This window comes from Lemur catta, chromosome 8 (genome assembly GCF_020740605.2).
Source record: "Lemur catta isolate mLemCat1 chromosome 8, mLemCat1.pri, whole genome shotgun sequence".
Classification (NCBI taxonomy): Eukaryota; Metazoa; Chordata; class Mammalia; order Primates; family Lemuridae; genus Lemur; species Lemur catta.
In genome coordinates, this window is record NC_059135.1 from 24,242,855 (window position 1) to 24,263,572 (window position 20,718).

The following is a 20,718-nucleotide window of genomic DNA, read 5'->3' on the forward strand; positions in this document are numbered from 1 at the left end:
TGTTTTGATTCAAATAGGTATTCTGGAACCGTCTATAGCCTGGGTTTTCTGATGCTTAGTACAAATATAATCTGTTCCTCATGCATACTTTATTTTAAAAATTAAAATACAAATACATAATAAGCTTTGTTGCACTTAAAGGATTTTTAAAAAAACGATTAAAAAGAAAATCAAACCAAAATAGACCTACGGGTGGTCCTTCGTGCTGAAGAGGAGATGGAACTATTGAGAGAGAAGGAATTCTCATCTCTGTCTCCTGATACACCTCGGCGAGGAGGAAGAATGGAGGACGGTCTCGGGAGAGAAGAGCGCTTTTCTGGGCTCTTGGTTACTCCATCCTGATTGGGGAAAACAAAAGAACTTTGAATTCTTGTGAATCTTTATTTTAATTATATGAAATGATTACATTGCTCTAGCTATTTTTCCTTCTGTGGTGATAGATGAATTTCTTTTAATACACAGTACTGAATTTCATACACTTACAAGCATTTCTACTTTATGACTTAGAACGAGTTCATATTTGCCTAAAGGTTTTATATCAATATGTTATGTTGGAGTTAGTCCTGATAATTAATTGTGAAGTTCAAGTTCTAAATGATAATATGGGTAAAATGAATTTACTCAAGCACAATCTCCAGCAAATTACTAATTTGACTAAAAATCTTTACTAGCATGATAATTTATTGATCAGAAAAGACTGACAATAGCTCATTGCATGCATATTTCTAACAATGATCACTTCCATATATTGTGCACTTATATGATAAGAACTCTATGCACTTTACTTCCATTTATGATTTCATTCTCACCACAAAATATTATGCACATTTTTAAAGCTGAAGGAACAGGTTTAATGAACTTACGTAGTTTTTTTCAAGGTCACTGAGTTGGTAGGTAGCAGAGGTAGGTTTAAATCATGATGTTGAGTCTAAATTGCTCTTACATTATACACAATATAATTTGCTATTATACCGTACACTATTATATATATCCTATGTAATAAAATATATTTTGTTTTGTTAGTTTTTGATATTTTACAAGATAGTCAAATAATAAATTAATAATGGATAGTATATCTAGAAAAAGACATTTTCATTTTTTAAAACTAGGTAGACTGTTTATCAAAATTTTCCATTTGTATTTGTTTATAAAAGGGTCTATTTTTTATATGTCAAACAAGTTAGAATTTAAAGTCCTTGCTTTCATACATTTCCTGAATTGTGTCCTATAACCTTTTCCCACATTATATAAATTATATTCCTTTCTGCACCTAGTATCGACCTGCTGCCTTACCTTGTTCCCTGATTCTGAGTGTGGCAAACGGTCTGTGGAGCCTGCTGAAGTGAGCTGTACTAAAAAACTGTCAGAAAATGTAGCCCTTTTAGTCGTGCTAGGGCAGGCTGAGCTGTATCTTGGGGACTTTGTGCTACCCTGCAAAGCAGGAATCTTTGACAAAGTAGAATTCTAGCCATGAAAGAAAACAAACAAAAGCACAAAATAAACCAAACTATGAAGTAAAAAGAAAATTAAGAAGTATAAACATATAAGAAATTAAATGTCGTTCCTAAGAACACATGATAATGGTTATAACCAATGATAGAGATGTATACATAGGTGAGAACAACAGATTTTCATTTAACAATATTTTGAGCTGGAACTAAACAATACTCACATAAAAATGTCTGCTATACACAAAAACAAAAATACTGCTAAGCCGTTTGACTTTATATTAATCAGGTCTAGAACAGATATCCACGTTATTTGCTCTTCTTTACTTCCAAATGTTTTGCCTATTTATGTCTGGTACATAGTAAAGATACAATGAATAAGTTTTGAATAAATGATGAGTGAATGAATGGATGGGTGGAAGGATAAAAAAGAATAATATTGTTTAGATGTGGAGGAATTGGCTTTGTGAAATTCTGAGACCAAAGCAAGTCTTTCTCTCTTTTTAAATAAAATAAGTCTTAAGATAGAAAGAATATTACAAATAGCAATTATCAAAACTCTTTTGCTGATTTAAAAGATTATGCTAAGTGTCTAAATTTTGGATTTTATAGATGATTTTATATATAGTTCTTTCATTTAATAAGATTATCGATACAAGATTCTTTATGGATTCTATGTATATGGTCTCATTAATCTATAATATAAGCCATACAAAGATACCACATTTGGAAAATATCTTTCTACATCCAGTGTGCTGGAATTGTTCCTCTAATAAACATAGCCTTTGAGGTGTACATATAATCAACATCTTGATCATGTTTCAAGAACTTTAGAACAAGGAATATTTGAAGCCTAATAATGGAAAACTTTTTTTAAAGATTAAGAAAATTTATTTTCAGATAATCTACAATTGATTTCATCAGAAAAGTTGCAGAGTTTATACAGAATGAGTTCATTTTATGAGTAAAACACATATTGGGGACCAAGTTATACTGTAGAATTAATAACATTTTTGTGCACAGACTATAGTCTGTATGATGTGTTATAAATCCTAAAAAGGAAAGTCAGCACGGAAGAGATTTCCCATAAAAATCACAAGATTTAATTTATAGGTGTTAATAACCCCTAGGGAGACTGTTTGCAAGTATAATTGGGTTGGACGTATGGCTTTTGGAGAAAGCTATGCTGGCATGCCACGTCTCATGGGAGACTGTTAAAGATACAGACAAGTATGACAGAGCCAAAAAGATTATTATCCTCAAATAATTAATTTGACTTAGCTGTTACAAAAAGAGCAGATAAAACTGAGATTTTTATCTCAAGTTTTAACCTTCATAGCCACAACAGAGACATAAGCATTTATAATTTGTTTGACAGACCCAGTACCTTGAGTGGAAATGTAATTGGGTTGGCATAAGTCATTCTTTTATAATTGATCCTACTCACAAAAGAGTGAATTTCAAAAATGTGACATAGAAACAAAAATGAAGTGATTGGATTGACTCTACATTAAGAGAGACAACTATTAATGCTAAACAAACAAACAACAACAGAAACCCAAATGAAATGCAGGAGTATGTGTAGGTCAGGTTCATAATAAAGAGCAATTGACTATTCAGAGAACTGTTCTGATGTATGTATCAGAAATAAGTCAAATGAGAGTTAATCTTGGGGTTTAAGGAAACTTACAGGATAAGGATGAGGTATTAGGAAGGAAAAAAGAGGGTAATATACGAAAAATATTTGGAAAGAGTGATGGACTAATTTCTCTTCTTCAGAACGATGGCATGGACATTTAAAAGGAAAAAAAGTTAGTTTTGTGTCAGGTGACGCACAGGTTTCTGTCCCAAGTGTAAGCATTAAATGCCCATTCTGTTGAGTTACTTGAACACCAGGGGACTTAAAAATTTCCTAAAGGTTTTCCAAATAATGTCCACTTAAAAATTCTTTTCCAAAAGAGGGAAAGTTCAGACTTATTTTCTATATCTGTGCTTAAAAACTTCTACCACTCAATTAAAATAGTAACTAACAATATTACTATTCTCTGGATGAATGCTATGTTCTAGGCATTATACTGTGTACTGTTCTATAAAATTACTAGATTTAATTTTCACAACTCACTTACTATATAGGAATTTCCCCTCTCCTTTATCTTTAGAAATTTGAAACACAGGAAGAAAAAGGTCATGTAGCTAACAGATGTTCAAGATTTGGACATGTTCTGTTGCATAACCCTGGTTTTAACCACCACAACTCACTAGTTCTCCATCAGAAACAGAGGTAAAGAGATACAGATCTTGAAATCACATTGTGCTTAAAATAAAGCCTAATATTAATATTTACCAAAGCAATAAATCCTATTGCTTGCCATATGTTCAGGAATATGTCTGAAGACACTTACATAAAAATCAATTATCTTCCTTTATCAATACAAAAACCCTCAGGTTCAAGATGATATCAAAGGTTTGGCTGTCATTGGAAATGAATCACTATTTTTCACAATAAATAAAGGCAGAAGTCTAAAATTTTATCCATTTTGAGAAAGCTAAACTAAAAATTGTGATTTATATATTATGTATGATTGCTGAGACCCAGAACATTGTGATAAGCTGGTAATCAACATCATTCAAATTATCTGTTGGAATTTTGAGATTTTTTTTTTTATTAGTAGTCATTTAGTTTTTTTCTTTCAATCATAAAGGGGTAAAAATATCTCCTGTTGGCTTTGGTCTTTAAAATATGGTTAATAATATAAAAATAAAACTCACAAAAGAAGAAATAGAAAAAGTTTGTAAACATATGAAGAAGTTAAACACCATTAATACAACCAAATTAAAATAATAATATATTTCATTGCCCTAATTTGGCAAATATAGAACAATATACAAAAATATAGTAATTATAGTGAATATGGATGCTCTGATATACAGCTGCAGAATGTATAAGTGGGCAGAACCTTTCTAGAGGGCAATTTGGCAATATGTAGCAAAAACTTTGAATATAAACATTCTTTTTGAAACAATAATTTCACTAGTAGGAAGTTATCCTACGGGAAGCTTAGCCAAAAAGATCTCTACAATGATATTATTAAAATAACAACAGTAAAAAATAATATGAATATCAAATAATGGGAAACTGATTAAGTATATCATTATAAATAAATAGAATACAATATTGTGTAGTCATTAAACTGATTACAGGAATGTTTAATGACGTGGAAATATGTTTACTATTTAATTAAAAAATCAATACACAGTGTTTTCAATTATGTTATTAAACCTATAAATGTGTAGGAAAAAATTAAGATTTTATATCAAAATGAGAACTGTAGTTACCTTTATATAACGGGACTATAAATGATTTTTTACTTCTTTTTGCTTGTCTACATTGCTTCATTTGATCATATTTTTATTTTGTAACAAAAACAATGAAAATGTATTATAAAATATAGTTAATGTTGATTAAATGGTTTAATTTGATTCTATGAAAAGTAAATAAATTAGGCTTTCCCATTTTCGCGAGATCATTGTGCTGCTGCTTTATATGTTTTTATCTTACTAATCAAGAGGCAGCCCAGCTGGGTCCTCACTGACTATCGTCCCATGTCCTTCCAGAAGACGAAAACCCATGCCTGGACACCCCTGAGAATCATTCTGGGTGAGTGAATGATTTAAAATGACTTTTAAGAGTAAATATATAAATAATATCAAAAGTTATTAAGATGTTGCAACTAATACCAAAGGAACTTCAAATGAAGAACAAGGAAAAACTTATTTTACTCACGGAGACTTTGTCCTTTGCCTGTTTAAATATACTGGGAGCCAGAGGTGATTCCCCACCTGCTGCTGTTGAAAAGACACAAACAAACAACCCCAAACTTAGTGGCTAAAAATGCATTTTTCAATACCCTTTGAATATTCTTTTGTGTCAATAGACTAATGCAAAGCAAAATTTTGCTTATTTTGAGACTCAAATTCAGTAACTAAAGAAATCTGAATAACAATAACATAGCATGTGGCTCCAACTATAGTGTGTGCTAATTAGTATAATCCAGTGTCTACTAAAGAACAGGTAAGCACACCAAATAATTTTCTATCGGTTACCAGCATACCTTTGAATCACTAGTATATGAGCAAAGATCATTTAGAACACAAGTTATAAGAACAGCAATGTGAATGCTGCAGAATTTAAGGAAAAGAGAGCTGATTGGTGTCTAGGGTTGGCATGCTATAGAAGAGTGCTTGGTCAGAGAGATTTCTAAACCCTCTTCTTGTTCTGGAAGCCACTGAAATACCTGCAGATATTTCTGCATTTTACATTCCAAACTGTCATGATCAGCCAACCCCCTTTCCCTCTATTCTCCTTCCTTTCACAATATAAATGACACGCTTGTTTGATGTGAAAATGCACCACGTGAGAAGGGAAGAAAAATAGCTTGTCTAGGACAGAAAATACGAGAGAAATTTTTAAGTTCAGTAAATATATAACATGTTCTACACGTGCACTTCCTGTATGAGATTATTACCACATCTGTTACTGTTGTTTTTCTTGCTGCTATTTTATACTTCTGGTTTCAATTTTGAATTCCATTATCTTTACCATATTTTTCGTTCATGCTTACCTGACTTGACTTAAATATCTCTCATGATTTAAAACAATTCTGTTTTGAAAAACCATCCATATTTGAAAATTGTGCTTAGAAAATAAGATATTCAAGCTTATGGGTTTACTTTCTCCTTAATTTTCTTTCATAAAATAGAAACCCTCAGAAAAAATACATATCCTTATAAGTCCTTTGAATGAGTTCAAAAAGGTTTCTTATGCCATGTGCAGTTCTAACACAAAAATAATAACCATCTACAATATGCTTTATGTTATGTAGGGCTAGCTAGTAAGATTATTCACAGATTCTAGAACCGATTTTTTTAAAAGAAGCAGTGCAAACGATGCCTTCCTATTGCCTCTACATTGTACCTCAAATTTTTGTGACATAAATAGCTTGCTTCAAACCAATGTCATCTATGTTTGATATATGTTTTCTCTTAGAGTACCTTAATATTTGACTAGAATAAGGAAGATCTTAATTAGTCCAAAGATCTTAAATTTCCTTTAAAAAATAAATAAAAAAGGCAATTTACTTCAGTGTTGTAAATTAAAAACCAATGACATGTACACATTTTACTAAGCCATTTCACATTTTCTCTAAAATGCCACAATCCTGATGACATTTTTCATCCTTTCAGGTAGGTTATGGGATTTTTACACCACCCCAAGAGATTCTGCTTGCCCACGCATTTGTCTAACTAGAAGAAAAAGTCCAAGTTTAATGAGGCTAAAAACCTGAGGAAATGAACTAAGATACAAGATTTAGAGATGTTGTGTTGATTCCTAACTCCTAACTTAGAGGCATTCCTTATCGTGAACCTCTATCAAGGTTTGTGTATATATAAGCCTTCCATTTTCAAATCCTGCCTCAGATACTTGTTTTTGAAGGAAAGCATATGACATGATTCCTAGATGAAGAACACAAATACAAAATACTTGGAATTTTTAGTGACTATCATAAAACCATTAATTACATTGATTTTCTTTTTGTCACAAAGACTAAGGCTGCTCTTAACCTTTAAAATCATCCAAATTTATATAGAGACATTTATGACATACAACGGAAAGAAAAATATTCCTTTCTGATTTAGCAACCTTACATTTGGTAGACTACAAGTGTGCCACTTAAAAAACACTAAAATAAAATATATTGTAAATTAAGATTATCTTAGTACACATAAATACTTTGTATTGAAATCTGAAATTTAGAAATAAAGTTTGCATTATAGACATTTGCATGGTTTTCTATGATGCTTTCTAATACACTTTATTCCCTTGATCTACCACCTTTTTAAACTTAGTAAAAATATGTAGTTGAAGAAGACAGAAAATTAACTAGTTAACAAAATAGAAATAAACCTAAATTTATTCTAACTTAAGTTCCTTTTAAGGAGGAAGGAATTTTATCTTAGAATTTTGAATACTGAATTTTATCAGAAAATTTAGCGTTTAGATCCAGCATATTTAAGAAAATCTTGATGACAGACCATCAGCTAAAAGACATAGTTCAGTAGATTGAAAACCTTTCTAATTTTGGATATGAGGAAAAAGTCTGATGGGATTACCAGACAAGCTTATTTTCCTTTTTTTTTTTGGTTCAACAAAGGCAAAGTAATTTTGCAAACCACAATGTCACCCCAGGTTTGCTTCTCATTTTCAATGTCTAAATCACTAGCATTCTTGGTGATTTTTATTAAATTCATCAACATCAGTAACAGATTTGGCAGTAACAAAGTAGAAAATAGAACAAATATGTATGGGTTTAAGCATGAGAGAGATAAATAAGCAAAATAATGAGAATGCATACCACGGTTAAAGTCATCGCCATCGTCTAACCAAACACACACAATGAAAATAGGAATCCCCAGAACGTGACACTAGAGCACAATGCCAAGATACAATCACGCACTGTTATGTCTGAGCATGACAAAGAAACAGATGGTCATGACCTCTTCTGCAAGGAGGGGAAAAAAAGAAAGAATAATGATACAAGACACTTAATAGTAAAATTGTTCATGACTGCTAAGATTCTTGGAAGAAAAACAAAATGAGAAGCTGCTACAGTAATGAGATAAAAAAAAAATACATGTCTATGTTTGCCAGTCACATTGCAGAATTGAACAGTCACCTGTGGTTTTCCGCTTAACACAGGAGAGATGAGTTGGTCTAGTATATTTGATAGCAGGTTTTAAAATGAATTTCCTGGAGGGAGAGTGGGCCTGAACTTCTGTTTTTTTAGCAAGTTCAGCTTTCTTATAAACTGCTATGAATAAGAAAACACAAAAAGCATACCATCAGGAAAAAATAAACACTTGGAGCAAAACCAAACGAAATTTCATAAATAATTAGTTACCACTGTTAGGCAGTTCTTCTATAAAAGAGTAATAATGAATTACTTCAAAAACATTTTTAAAGAAGTGATTGTTAAATGAACCTTTTTTCCTTCTCACTTCATCTCTGGAGACTGTGCTAGGTTCCTTTTTAGCTATTTTTCTTTCAGGAGTGGAAATTCTGCCTCTCCCGGTTTTAAAAGGCTTTTCTTTTCTATGTTTCTCAAGAGATGATCTCCGAGCTTCCTTTTCAGCTTTCTCCTCTTTAGGAATAGTTTCTAACTGTTCTGTCATGATGCTCCTATCATCATCTGCGGATCAAAGCAAATCATGACAACAACAATAACAACAAAAACATTAGTAACAAATGTACAAAGTCCTTCGTATATTTAACAAAAATGCAAAAGAAAGAGATAAAGGGACATTTTTAAAAGTTTAAAGTGAAAAAAAAAATTTTCCCATTAGGTTATTGGGTTTGATTTGGGGGTAGAAAACTAAAAAAAAAAAAAGTAATGCACACCTTGAGTGTCCACCCAGAGGCTGTCAGCATCCATGATGGAGTCATCAATGGTGGTCTCATCTTTGTAATCGTCATAGGTTTCTGTCTTATATTCTGAGAGGGCAACCTCTTCTCTCTCAGGGGAAGCAGGAGCCTCTGGGGAGCCATCCTTGGGTCCTGCCTGGGCTTCAGCTGCCTCTTCTATTTCGAGCTCTTCTTCGTCATGAGGGGATGGTCTCCTTTCCATGTCAGGCTGCTCTAGGGCTGCAAAACGCACACTGTGGGAGCCTGACTCCCCTTCATCGGTTGTGGTTTGCACTACAGTGATGAAATCATCCTCGATGGTCACGACAGACTCAATCACTCCTTTGTGCTCACCTGGGCAGGTCTCCACAAATTCCTCCCTGACGCCTGGGACACCCAGGTCAGTAATCTGAAGGGTGTCTGAGCGGAAGAGTAGCTTATCATATTCTCCTTGGGCTTCTATCTCTTCTTCCTCGCTCTGAGCCTCTGTTGGTTCAGACACAACTGCTCCAAGCAATGGCTCTGTAACATCAGAGGGGGTGATAGATATATCTGGAGTTTCCTTGCCTTCATCTTTTGGCAGTTGAATAAATTCCATCTGGACATCAGCTCTCTCATCTGTGACTAAATCAGCCTCTGAAACAGCAGGTGGGCAAGGTATTTCCACTGACAATTTGATAGCAATTTCATCTTGAATTAGAGATGATTCTGGAGAAGTTTCCTTCTTGCCCTCATCAGGTTTCAAGGATTCCATGGTGAGGCTTTCATGCTCACCACTAGACTCATAGGACTCCTCTTTGTCTACGGCCTCCTGATGCACCAAGTCGGGCTTGGCCACCTTCTCTTTGACTTCTGTCTCATTGACTTTGGCACCTTCTTTCATGTGGCCAGACTCAACACTCATAAATGCATCTGCCTCCTGAGGCACTTTGGATGAGGGGGTCAGGTCCTGTGTAGTGTCAAGTTTAAACTCTGTTTCCTTTCCAGCATCTATGTTTAGCCCTGAAGCCATCTGCCCAAAGTCACTAATTTTAACATCTATTTGACCCTGGGCAGCTTTTTGGGCAGCAAAATCTAGTCCTTGTTCAGCTTTTTTGGATGGTTCTACCTCAGCTACCTCTGGCACTGAACTAAGGACTTTCTCTGCTTTCTCAGATGATGCATCTTTTGATATGGTCAGTTCTTTGGCTGAAGCTTGTTCGTAGGTTATTCCTAAGTCAAATGTTTCCACTTTATCAACAGCCTCTTCTGTTTTCTTGGCATGTTCTTTTGAGTCAGCAAGTTCTTCAGTCTTTTCTGGTACAGTATCTAGCTTATCATTAACTTTCCTCTCTTGGTCAAAGTCCCTACCCAGTCCCGATTTGTCATCAGAGATATGTGGGGATGCTTCTTTCTCAACACTGAACTCATCTTTGACTCTTCCAGCAGCTGCCAGTTTTACTTCAATCAATGAAAGGTCTGTGGCCAAATCTCTTCGAGCTTTATCATCAGTGCCTTCATAAAAGGAACCACTCTCGCCTGATAAATTTTCACTGTCTTGAACAGGTGATGGGAGTGGGACTGTGTATTTATTAAACACACAGTAGCCCAGGTCTTCGAGCTGACTGTCCGTCTTTACAACGATGTGGTTTTCATCAGTTACAGGGGGCAAACCAGTACTACTCTCCTCGACCACAGTCTCTGACGGAACTGATTTTCTCCTGGAAACCTCAGCATCTGCACTCACGGATGCTAATCTTGACCTTGTGCCTGCCAGATCTAGCATTTCAGGCAGGTCAGGGGCCATGACAGTACCATTTTTGTAATAATCTTTGGCTAGGAAAGGTGACTCACAGGATGTCTCCACTTGAGTAACTTCTTCTCCAGTAGCTTTTTCTTTTTCTATCTGTTTTTCCTCTTTGCTTTCTACTGGGAAGCAAGGGCCTTTCTCCACTGCAGGTGTGGTGGCTGGAAGGTAATCATCCCCTTCATCCATACTTCCACTAGTGTTGGTTAGAATATCAGAAGCCAGAGGAGAAAGATCATGACCCCGACCAAAGTTAAATCCAAGGGCAATGGAATCCAGGCAAGACATGGGCAAATTGATTGACATACTTCTTTGTTCTATTGCAGATCTACCACCAAGTCCTAAACTCCTGCTAAGTGTCAAATCATCCTTATTCTTACTGTGGAGATCCCTTTTCTCGCCATACACTTTTGGATCGATGGTGAACATTCTTTCTTGGGGAGAACTGGGTTCTTCAGGTAAATCAGATGGATAACCCTGTGCAAGAGTGCTGTACCCTGCTTCTTGTGCCGGAGCACTGGGCTGGGAATCTTCTGCTTGAAATCCATTGTCGCCATTTTTACGCATGGGAGATACGGTATCAATAGACTCAGGGGCACTTTCTCTAGTGTCACTCAGTTCATAGTAATCACTGCCCAGCTGAATGCTTTTGGTCACTTCTTCTTTCAAGGCAGATGTTTCAAAGTACTTGGACATTCCTGACTTGTCTTCATAAAATGGCATGTCAAGCTCGGCTGATGTTGCAGCCCCAACTCCTTCAACCCTATTATCTTTGTCAGTAACTTTCTCTTCAAAAAGTTCCTGGGTTACACTCTTTTCACTTAATGCAGCTGGTTCGGTCATGATTTCCCCCAACATCTTAGAGGTCATGGTTGAATCTGTTACTGCTTGCTCCAAACTTACAGGGAATGAGTCCTGTTTTAACATATCTGTGGTAGACTCTTGGGCTTCCTGTTCTTCTTTTGAGAAAGTGTATTCTGTGGAGGTCTGAATTATGCCTGTTTCTTCATCTGCCAATTTCAGGGGTCTACTCTCTTTTGGCACAGCTTCTTTGTCAGAAATGGTTGTTTCTTCTTCAAGCTTCAGCTGAGGTTCCTTTTCAGTAAGTGTAGGTTCCAGTCCACTGGGGGGAAATGTATCTTTTTTCTGCACACTCTCTTGACTTACAGCTCCTATTTCTCCCCCGAAAATTTTCTCCATAACACTTTCTTCCACAGCTGGAATGTGAGCATCTTTGGGTAAGGTGATTGCCTCTGAGGCTGGTGCTTCTGCCATTCTGTCAGTTTTATCTTTATGGGGCTCTTCAGCTTTAGAACTATCTTTGGCAGTAGCTGGGCCACCGGTTTCTTGCACAGATTTTTTGTCATCTGGCTGTAAGAAGGCAGGGGCAAAGGGTGATGTTTCTGTAATTACTTCACTCTTCATGACATCTAAAGGAAGAGTGAAGGTTCCACCTTGAAAGGGACTTGGCATGGGAGAATCAAATTGTTTGCCTTCCCATTTTGGGATATCCTCAAATACGTCTTTTTCCCTCATGGGTGTCAGGGGGCCAGGAGATATTGGAGCAACTAAACCCCACTCATCTTTTTTTGCTTCCATTGGCATTTCAATGAACCAGTCCTTTTGTTCTTTGGGAGCTAGAGGCTCTGCAGGAAGGTCAATGCCAGGCACTGCTAGGCTTGGTTCTGTCTTCTGTGTCATGTCTTCCAGGCTGGCAATGAGAGTGTGCTCAAACAAAGCGGGAGAGGCTTTTTCTTCTTCTGTGCCTTGCATGTCCTTTTTATCAGGGTAAGTTTGAGTTGTCTCTGGCTGAGATACTAAGGCAGCATGTTTAAGGTCTTCACCAGGCTTACTTTGTTTCTCTGACTCCTTTTCCTTCTTGTCTAAAGGCTCAGCCGTCGAGGGAGTCAATTCCTGCTGATCTTGGAACTCCATCTTCGAGGCTGTAAATAAATCTGAAGTAATCGGGATGATTTTTAAACAAGTAATAGGCAAATGCTTTCAGGCAATAAGCTTAAAATTATATTTTGAAATGATAAATGAATGGTAGGGTAAAAAGAAAAACTATGGAACATGCAAGCATGCTACCCATTTAAAAATCAATATGAAAATGGCAGTACTGAGATATATATGTACTGTTACTAAAATGAACTCTGATTGGAAATTAATGTGCACAGGAATTAGAAGAAGAGTACACTTCTGGATACTCTTTTGTCCTTGTTCGTTTGTTTGGTCTCTCCTAAACATTATGTGATGGGTATTATAGTAGGAAAAAAATTCCCATATATGAATTTAGCAAATTTATAATATAAAGGTTATAAATTAAAGAATACTGAGTAAGTAGCTAACATTAGGGTACAAAAGAATATATGTCAAGGACTAAATATAAATAAGGATTGATTTCTACTGAATTTTTTAATTGGTTTTATCATTTAAAAATAAATTGGCAGGCCATGGGCAGAAGGCAAAGTAATTCATAATATTATAATGTTAATAGTTTCAATTAACTTGACCAAGAAAATGGCAGGACCAATTTTGGGGGCATACGAAGGTTACTGGTGTAAATTTTTAGAATTCATCTGAGATTAAATTTCAGGAATAAAAGTATACATTTGCTATCGATTTTATATGATATAAGGATTGGCAAGCCAATTTCTATCATGTATTTAAAATTCTTAATTCCTAATGATTAGTCTGTATGAAAAGATATAAAAAAATCTGAATTACACCATTGATATGGGGAAGTCATATGAGTAACAAGATTTTCAAAGCAGCCAACTATTAAAGTAATTCTTTCCTCCTGGTCATGACTTCATTCCCTGGAACATGACCAAGTGGTGAAGCATTGACCAGTATTGGCTTTAAAGATGCTTCACAAAAATTAAATGACACATTTTTATTTTTATTTATTCACCAATCCAAATGGCTTTAGAGTCCCACTTATATTTTAAGGTCAAAGGTATTTCACTTTGGTCATTAGAGCTAAATGTAGTTATCTGGAAAAGATTTGGAGAAGTATAATACAATTCAACGATCTCTCAAAAAGCAAGTGTTGGATCATCATTACCTTACATACCTGTGTGTCCTATTGTAACAATAGAAAAAAAATACTTTATGAACTTCTAATAAAGGTTAGATGAATGAAAACTCAAGAGGTATGGAGATGATCAAAAAGGGGTTGGCTGCCATGGAGAGAAAATGATACGAGAAGCAACAGCAGGAGCCCTTGAGAAAACCAAACCAGTATTCATTGAAGCATAAAAAGTATAGCACATCGCAGTTGCAAACAAAACGATTCTACCATTTAAGCCACTATGTGCCAAAATCCAACTGTATAATTTGAAATAAAAGCATATGAATTGCTGTCCCCAAAATAAAAACAAAAATATACATGTATTAGCAATGTGACTGGCAAACATTTGAGATGAGGGGCGGGTAAAAAAAAACAAACAAAACAAAACTCACATAGCATCATCAGCCTGGCTGCAAAGCGTATTGTATCATGGCAAAGGAAAACCGGGAATCAGCTGCAGCAGTGGAAAACCAAGCTGCCACACAACACCTGCGCAAGCCACACACTCTGCTTATTAAGCCCAAAACAGGGGTCTTGTTATCATGAGAAGACCCAGCAATGATTTAAATAGCGTTGAAAAGGCATCAGGTTGGTAAGCCGCAGGAGAGATCAATGGCAACATAACACATGCAAATCCTGAGAAAGACACACCTTCCCCCACAGAGGAAGGGGTTTTTACTTCTGGAGACACCTCCTTGACCTCTTTGACACTTTTCTCATGTGGGGCCCCTGCCGGGGCACTCTCTTCGGAAACTACTGGGGCCTCCTCCGCACTAGACTCCACTTGGCCCTCACTGAGGCCCTTGGGCTGGTCTGAGGACTGAGTAGCCCCACACTCTTTCCCCGGAAGAGCAGCAGGTTTCTCTTCCTCAGCCTTCCAACTCTCTAGAGTTTCTTCTTAGGAATGAGAAAGATGTTGACATCATGACCACAGAACAATACACGAAACAACAGAAATATTATTCAAGGAACACTTTCAGCTCCATTGGAATGGGTGTTTTTTCTTTGACCGTTGGATGAGCAAATTAATATTCTAACGCAACACACAGTATACACGGGTTGGAAAATTATCACGTGTAATCAGCTAATAGTGATGACTTTTAAAGTCTCCTTAAAAGCCTATTTGTTTTAAAATTTGAGAGCTGAAAGGGTTTTATTGATCAATTACCCTTAGTGGAAATGGCAGTAAGTTGCACGCATGTGGAAAGTTTGCTGGAAATAAGAGATGATGCTGCCGGATAACAGATGGTTGTGAAAAGATGAATGTATTAATGTACTGAAAAAAAAAACAAAAACCTTTAAATTTGTTAGACATGTGCTGTTTTCTCCAATGCAGGAAGCCCCTGCATAAGAATTCCTGACTGCTTTATTTAAAATGTGCTAAATTTGCTACAGAAATTTTTGGGAATCAAAAGCCTTGCCTCAAAATGATATCCAACCAATCACTTAAATAGCTTTATCACAAAGTCCATCAAAACTATTTAAAATATAATTTATTTAGTATTTACAAGGTAAAGGGCTACCTAAGCCAATTTATATTACCTTCATTGCATTATATGTTGGAGAAAATGAAAATTTTCAAGGAATAAGTAAAATATTTTGAAAAATAAGATCAAGGTAAAATTTAAATCATACTCTTTGCAAAATTCTACTTCTGGGACACAACCATTATGTTGTTTAACTCCTTGAAATACTAGTAATGTAGTTCATGTATAGTTCTCTTTGACACTAAGAAAGAAAATGTGCACATTAGCAATAAAGTCTTATTTCTACAACTGAAAACAAAATCACCAAGGAAAATTAATTGAGTAGCAACCAAACTGCTAAAATACCCCCCAAAAGATGTATATCACATAGAAAATTATTAACATTTAAGATACAAAAAGCAAACATAAAGTTTATGAATTATCACGTTCATTTGTTTCTCATTGATACTTCAAATGACAGTAAAAATAAATCCCATTTTGTCACTTAAGAAATTAGAGAGAAATATATAAGCTGTTTTATAGTTCTGTAAATGGAAGATCCTTATGAAATTCCTATGAAAAAATTGTACATTATTTAAATGGCCCCGTGGGAAAGACTATAGATAGGAAAGAAAGGAATTTTCTTTTCTTGAAAATTATTAACACCCTTGGGGTAAAAAAGAGAGAGAGAGAGAAAGAAAACTACTTCCTCTGTCTCCTCACATTTAGCACTCAGACACTTTCATTTTTGTAATTTAATTATGTAAGTACCATTTAAAAATTCGGTTTCTAACTTCTTATTTTAAGGATATTTTTATGCCATAGATCTTGGTTACAATTAAAAGACTTTAAATACAGCAACTTTACTAGTGTCATCTTATTGGATAGAGTCTAGTCAAGTTAATTTACATGTTTTCAAATCCATGCAACTTTGTAGCTCTCCATTTTTTCATTTTGCACAAATCATGTTTATTTCAACCATACCTGTTTCTTATTCAAAAATTAACATTTTAAAAATTGTTGTAAGTTCGCACTATTAGAAGAACTTAGTTTCACTTAACGTGGCTTATATTTCTGTCAGTGTCTGAGCCATTGGTGCTCTTTGTTTTCCAAAGGACCCTTGAAGAAGCTAATTATCATGACTGTAGTTAGCCAGCTGTAAACTTATTTCTCATTGCCTTGGAACTAGCTGCCCTCACATTAAATATTGTCCTTTGTGAAAATAAACTCTTCATCTCAGCAAAAATATATTTAGCTGTACTTTTTTTTCCTTTACAAAACTACCTTGTTAGAATGAGACAAATTGCAGCCCATTCAAATAGGCCCATTGCCTACTTATTTTATCCTCACTATGGCCAATTTTACACTAGAGTCTCCCAGCTTTATGAGGATGGAATGACGAAGGCTTTGAATCATTTCCTTCATTATAGCCCAGCTCTACTGATGTGAGCCAAGATTTAGTCACCTGGGGAAGCCTCTGTAGTTTCTATAGATGATTACGTGATATGGGGAAATCAATTCATTTCACAACATTTATTCTGCTCTAAAGGTTCTTCAATTTTTCCTCTTTTGAAGAGCTCTCCTATTAACATAGCACTTTAAGAAGGGTAATTCTATTTAAGGCTGGTCCTAGTAATATTATTTATCCAAGGAGGAAAAGAAATAATATTCTGGTATATCTTCTTTGGTTTGGGTAAGAATATGTTGCTTCTCAACTGATTTACTGGCAGGGAGCAGAAAGGAGTCATATTTTAATTGGACTTTTTTTGCTTCTCTCTTTCTCGATTTCTCAGAAGTAATGATATAGAAAAAGGAATCCTCACATGCCTCAATGAGTCTTTTATATAGATTGCCGAGGCATTTGGATGGATACAACTTATACAGGGACTTCACTTTCATGTGGAGAAAACAGGCTCCTGGCCCCCCCACCCCACAGGAAGGCACACTCAACATGATGCACGTGGTCCAAGCTGCAAGCTGGGGAGGAGGAGCAAAAGGGGACCATGCTTGGTTCACCTTTCTCCTGGCCTAAGTGGGCCTCTGCACTCTGCGCCGTGACACTGGGGAGCACACTAGAGGTGGTCCATTCTGAGCTGAACAAAGGGTGCTCATAGTACTCCTCCTCGGAGTTGTAAGGGTCATCATCAGGCACAGACACCGAGATGGAGGGGGCTAGGAGTCTACGCCTCTCCCCGCTGGGGGCAGGTTCGTGGCTGGGGAACCTGTGTAGAGGACCCACTTGATCCTCAGCCCCTTCATCTACAAACAGACACACAGGAAGAAACTGCAGGGAGAACTGGACAAGACAGACACAAGATCAGACAGACGGGACAAACACCTACACAAGGACACAGAGGGCCACAGAAGCAGCACAGCAGGATGGGGGGGAATTAGCAAGGCCGAGCTGATGGAGGATGGGAGACAGTGAATGTTTCATGCTTCAGTAACCGCTAAATTTTGACTATCCCGTAAGTAAGTTTGCCACTGATCTAAGTGAATCAAAAGCATTGATAGCCCTGCTGCAAAATAGAAATCATCTATACATTCCTCTCAAATAAGTCAGACTAACCAAGAAAACGTTGGAATAGAAACAAAGCATTACAAAACAAATGCATTCTCTGGAAGAAATTATTTCATGAAGATTAATTCTTCTCATGCTTATATCAATATATTTATAAGTTGAAAAAGAAGAAAGTTGTTAGGATCTAATGCCTATATGATTATGGGGAAAAATAGTCCCATTTGAAACATAACCTTAATTAGCTAGGATGCACAAATAGTGTTTTGGTTAATTTAATTAAGTTAATGACTTTAACCAGAAAGTAATTTTTAATTTCAATCCTGCTAAGAAGAATCCACAATGTATTACTCCTCTTTCCTGCCTTGATAAGGAAAGAGTAGGAAGCATAGCTCCCTCTTTGGATGCTAAAGGGAATGTAGTGCCTAGGGGCATCATTTTAGACACTGGCTCTCAGTTGCATTACTGTGGAAATATATTGTTTTAAGAAAGTCTCTAATACTATAAACTTGTTTTCTTATGTTTTGCTTCTCTTCTAAATAGAGATATACCTAGCTGAGAATTTCTGCAGAGTTGGCTTCAGATTCATCAAGACTTTATTCCATGAGTTTCATTTACACAACTGGTTCTTAGCTGTTTTGATATTTTCAACCTCTTATGGCATATTTCTTATTGAAATGTTAAAGTAACTACTGTAATTTCTGTCCTTTTTTGTGTCTTGGCTTGAAAATTTCATTATTTAAATGTATTTCCTTAAATATACAACTGTAGATCAGTCTGCTTAGCATTATGCTTGTATAATTTAATGAGCTTTAAGGACTATGACAATGAACACTATTTGGTTTCTGATATAGTGTAGACACTACATCTCAGGCCTATGTGGCAGTTACTAAGTTTGCTAATCATTATTTATTTACTTACATGGAGAAATCAGTTTAAAATTTTATAACTCTCAATAATAAGAACAAAGTCTATAGTATCTACCTGTATAGTTTTTATTTCTATCAGAATTTAAGCAGATGGAATTACAGCATTAATTTGAAAATGCACTGTATTTTTAGGACAGTAACTTATTTTCAGCAACAAAGTGCTGATGACTAGAAATAAGCCTGAAGTCATAAGGTACTAAAATAACATTTTGCAGAGAGAATACGTTTAATCTTTTAAGCACATTATTTACTCATTATTCCATGAAAGTTGTTTCTGGATGGATGCTCAGAACTTTCTCAGCCATGATACTTATTATATCATGGGATGGCAGAAGCCTAAAATAACATTTGATATTCTTAGTTCAACTAGGCACGATTTCACAGCTGAGCAGATAATTGTCCAAGATCTGGCCTACAACACTGACTGAATCATAGCCCCAGGCTTGTCACATGTCTTAGCCATTCATATTTTCCCCAGTGAATCCCTGAGACTGTAAACTCCCCATGTATGCAAATTACTTCTAAAACTTCTAATATGTTCAATGGGTTGCGTGCATAATCAATAAACGAAATGGAATATGCACCTCTGCTTTTCAACATTTATTTTCTGGGAAGTAGAACAGACTACAGTATAAAACTGAAGAATTTAAACTGAGAGTAAAGGCAATACTCATTGGATATTTTAACTTTTTGAAGATTTTGGCCACCTCTTCCTTGTTGTCACTGTTCTTTTTGAAAGTACCAAAATGTAAAAACAGCCCAAAGCCTTGCTTCAGATTTATACCATTTAAAAAAAAATAGTATCTTCTATTCTGAAAACTTCTACTCTAATCAGAGAACAACAAAAACAACAGGAAAAACTCTGAGAGCTTTAGCGGAAAAGTAGCATCTCTGTGGTACATGCCTGGCCTTGAGCCAAGGCAACTTCAAAAAGAGTGTCTGCCAAAGTCCAGGTATCATGAGCTGTATGTACTCCAAGTCTCCATTCCATACCTGAAAGCCTAAAGTCCATCTATATTACAAGCTCCATAAGTGCTAGGAAATCTGTGCTTAGAGGGACCATGGCTAGCTAAGTCCAAACACTGCACTTGGTTCCATGATGATAATAGAAGACATTAGATCCTTATTTGTGATGTAGTTGTGTATGGTGAGTGCTTTTAGATCACACCCAATGGAGATGTAACACATAATAATTTTAAATAGGTAAATTGTAAATCAATTGAATATTTGGGAGTGATTTTTTAAAAAAGGAAATCAGCATAGTAGCTTGTAACAAAAACTCTCATTTGAAGATAAGTTACTTCCATAGTCTCACAGTAAGAACCTTGATAAAAGACAGCTTTTAGGATGTAGTGCAACTGTTGTTGAAGGATTTATATTTGGATTTGAACTACATAAGCCACTTATCCAGATATAAGCCATGATATTTTTGGCAAAAAGGTAGAAATGAATATTATCTATCTCTGTGGGTTGCTGGGAGGATTAAATAAAAAGATACCTGTGAAAATGTCAAGCACAATATTTGACTCCATACATGTTAGCATTTGTGTCTTTGGTGTACTCAGAAAAGTTGTTAGGTACCTCTGTTCTTTCCCTTCATTTGACATATCAAAGTTGGAGTTAGATTTGTGAAAAATCAAATTCATTTCACAATGAATGAATTTTTTCCATAGTTTTGCTGTACCAGGTCAGGATTGAATGCGCTCATCTTTTTACTATAAGTAGGTATGCTTTCGGGGACTCCACTTTTGCCACAAAATATTCTATTTAACTTAACAATGTCATATATTAAAGGATAGGGTAACCTTGTGAACCTTGGACTTGTACATCGCTCTTTGCGTAACTATAATTTTCAAAAGTGAAGCTTACCTGGTTTCAACTGAGGCATAAATTTTCTCCAGTTTGCTTCCATTTAAACTTTTTTTTTAAAAAAAGGATTTGAAAATTTGCATTGGGTTAAGGTAAAGTTTGCCATGCAAAACCAAACCTTGGTATGTCAGCTCTTTTGGAGCCTACATCTCCTGGAATATCAGTGACTC

The 20,718-nt window shown here is 35.6% G+C and overlaps 1 protein-coding gene across 15 annotated transcripts in view; it reads right to left on the reverse strand.

Moving 5' to 3' along the window:
• The window catches only part of MAP2 (microtubule associated protein 2), a 68,549-nt gene that overhangs the window by 22,948 nt on the left and 24,883 nt on the right, over positions 1-20,718 (reverse strand). For 2 of the 15 annotated variants that reach the window (XM_045558630.1, XM_045558627.1), the window contains exons 4-8: positions 8,905-12,636; positions 8,489-8,695; positions 8,183-8,317; positions 5,233-5,294; positions 191-338 (exon numbers count right to left, since the gene is read on the reverse strand). In XM_045558630.1, the coding sequence (XP_045414586.1) occupies positions 191-338; positions 5,233-5,294; positions 8,183-8,317; positions 8,489-8,695; positions 8,905-12,636 (4,284 nt within the window). Of the gene's footprint in view, positions 1-190; positions 339-1,293; positions 1,465-5,232; positions 5,295-8,182; positions 8,318-8,488; positions 8,696-8,904; positions 12,649-14,417; positions 14,664-20,718 lie in introns of all 15 variants that reach the window. The other 13 variants (XM_045558626.1, XM_045558623.1, XM_045558618.1 and 10 more) reach the window with 12 other exon arrangements.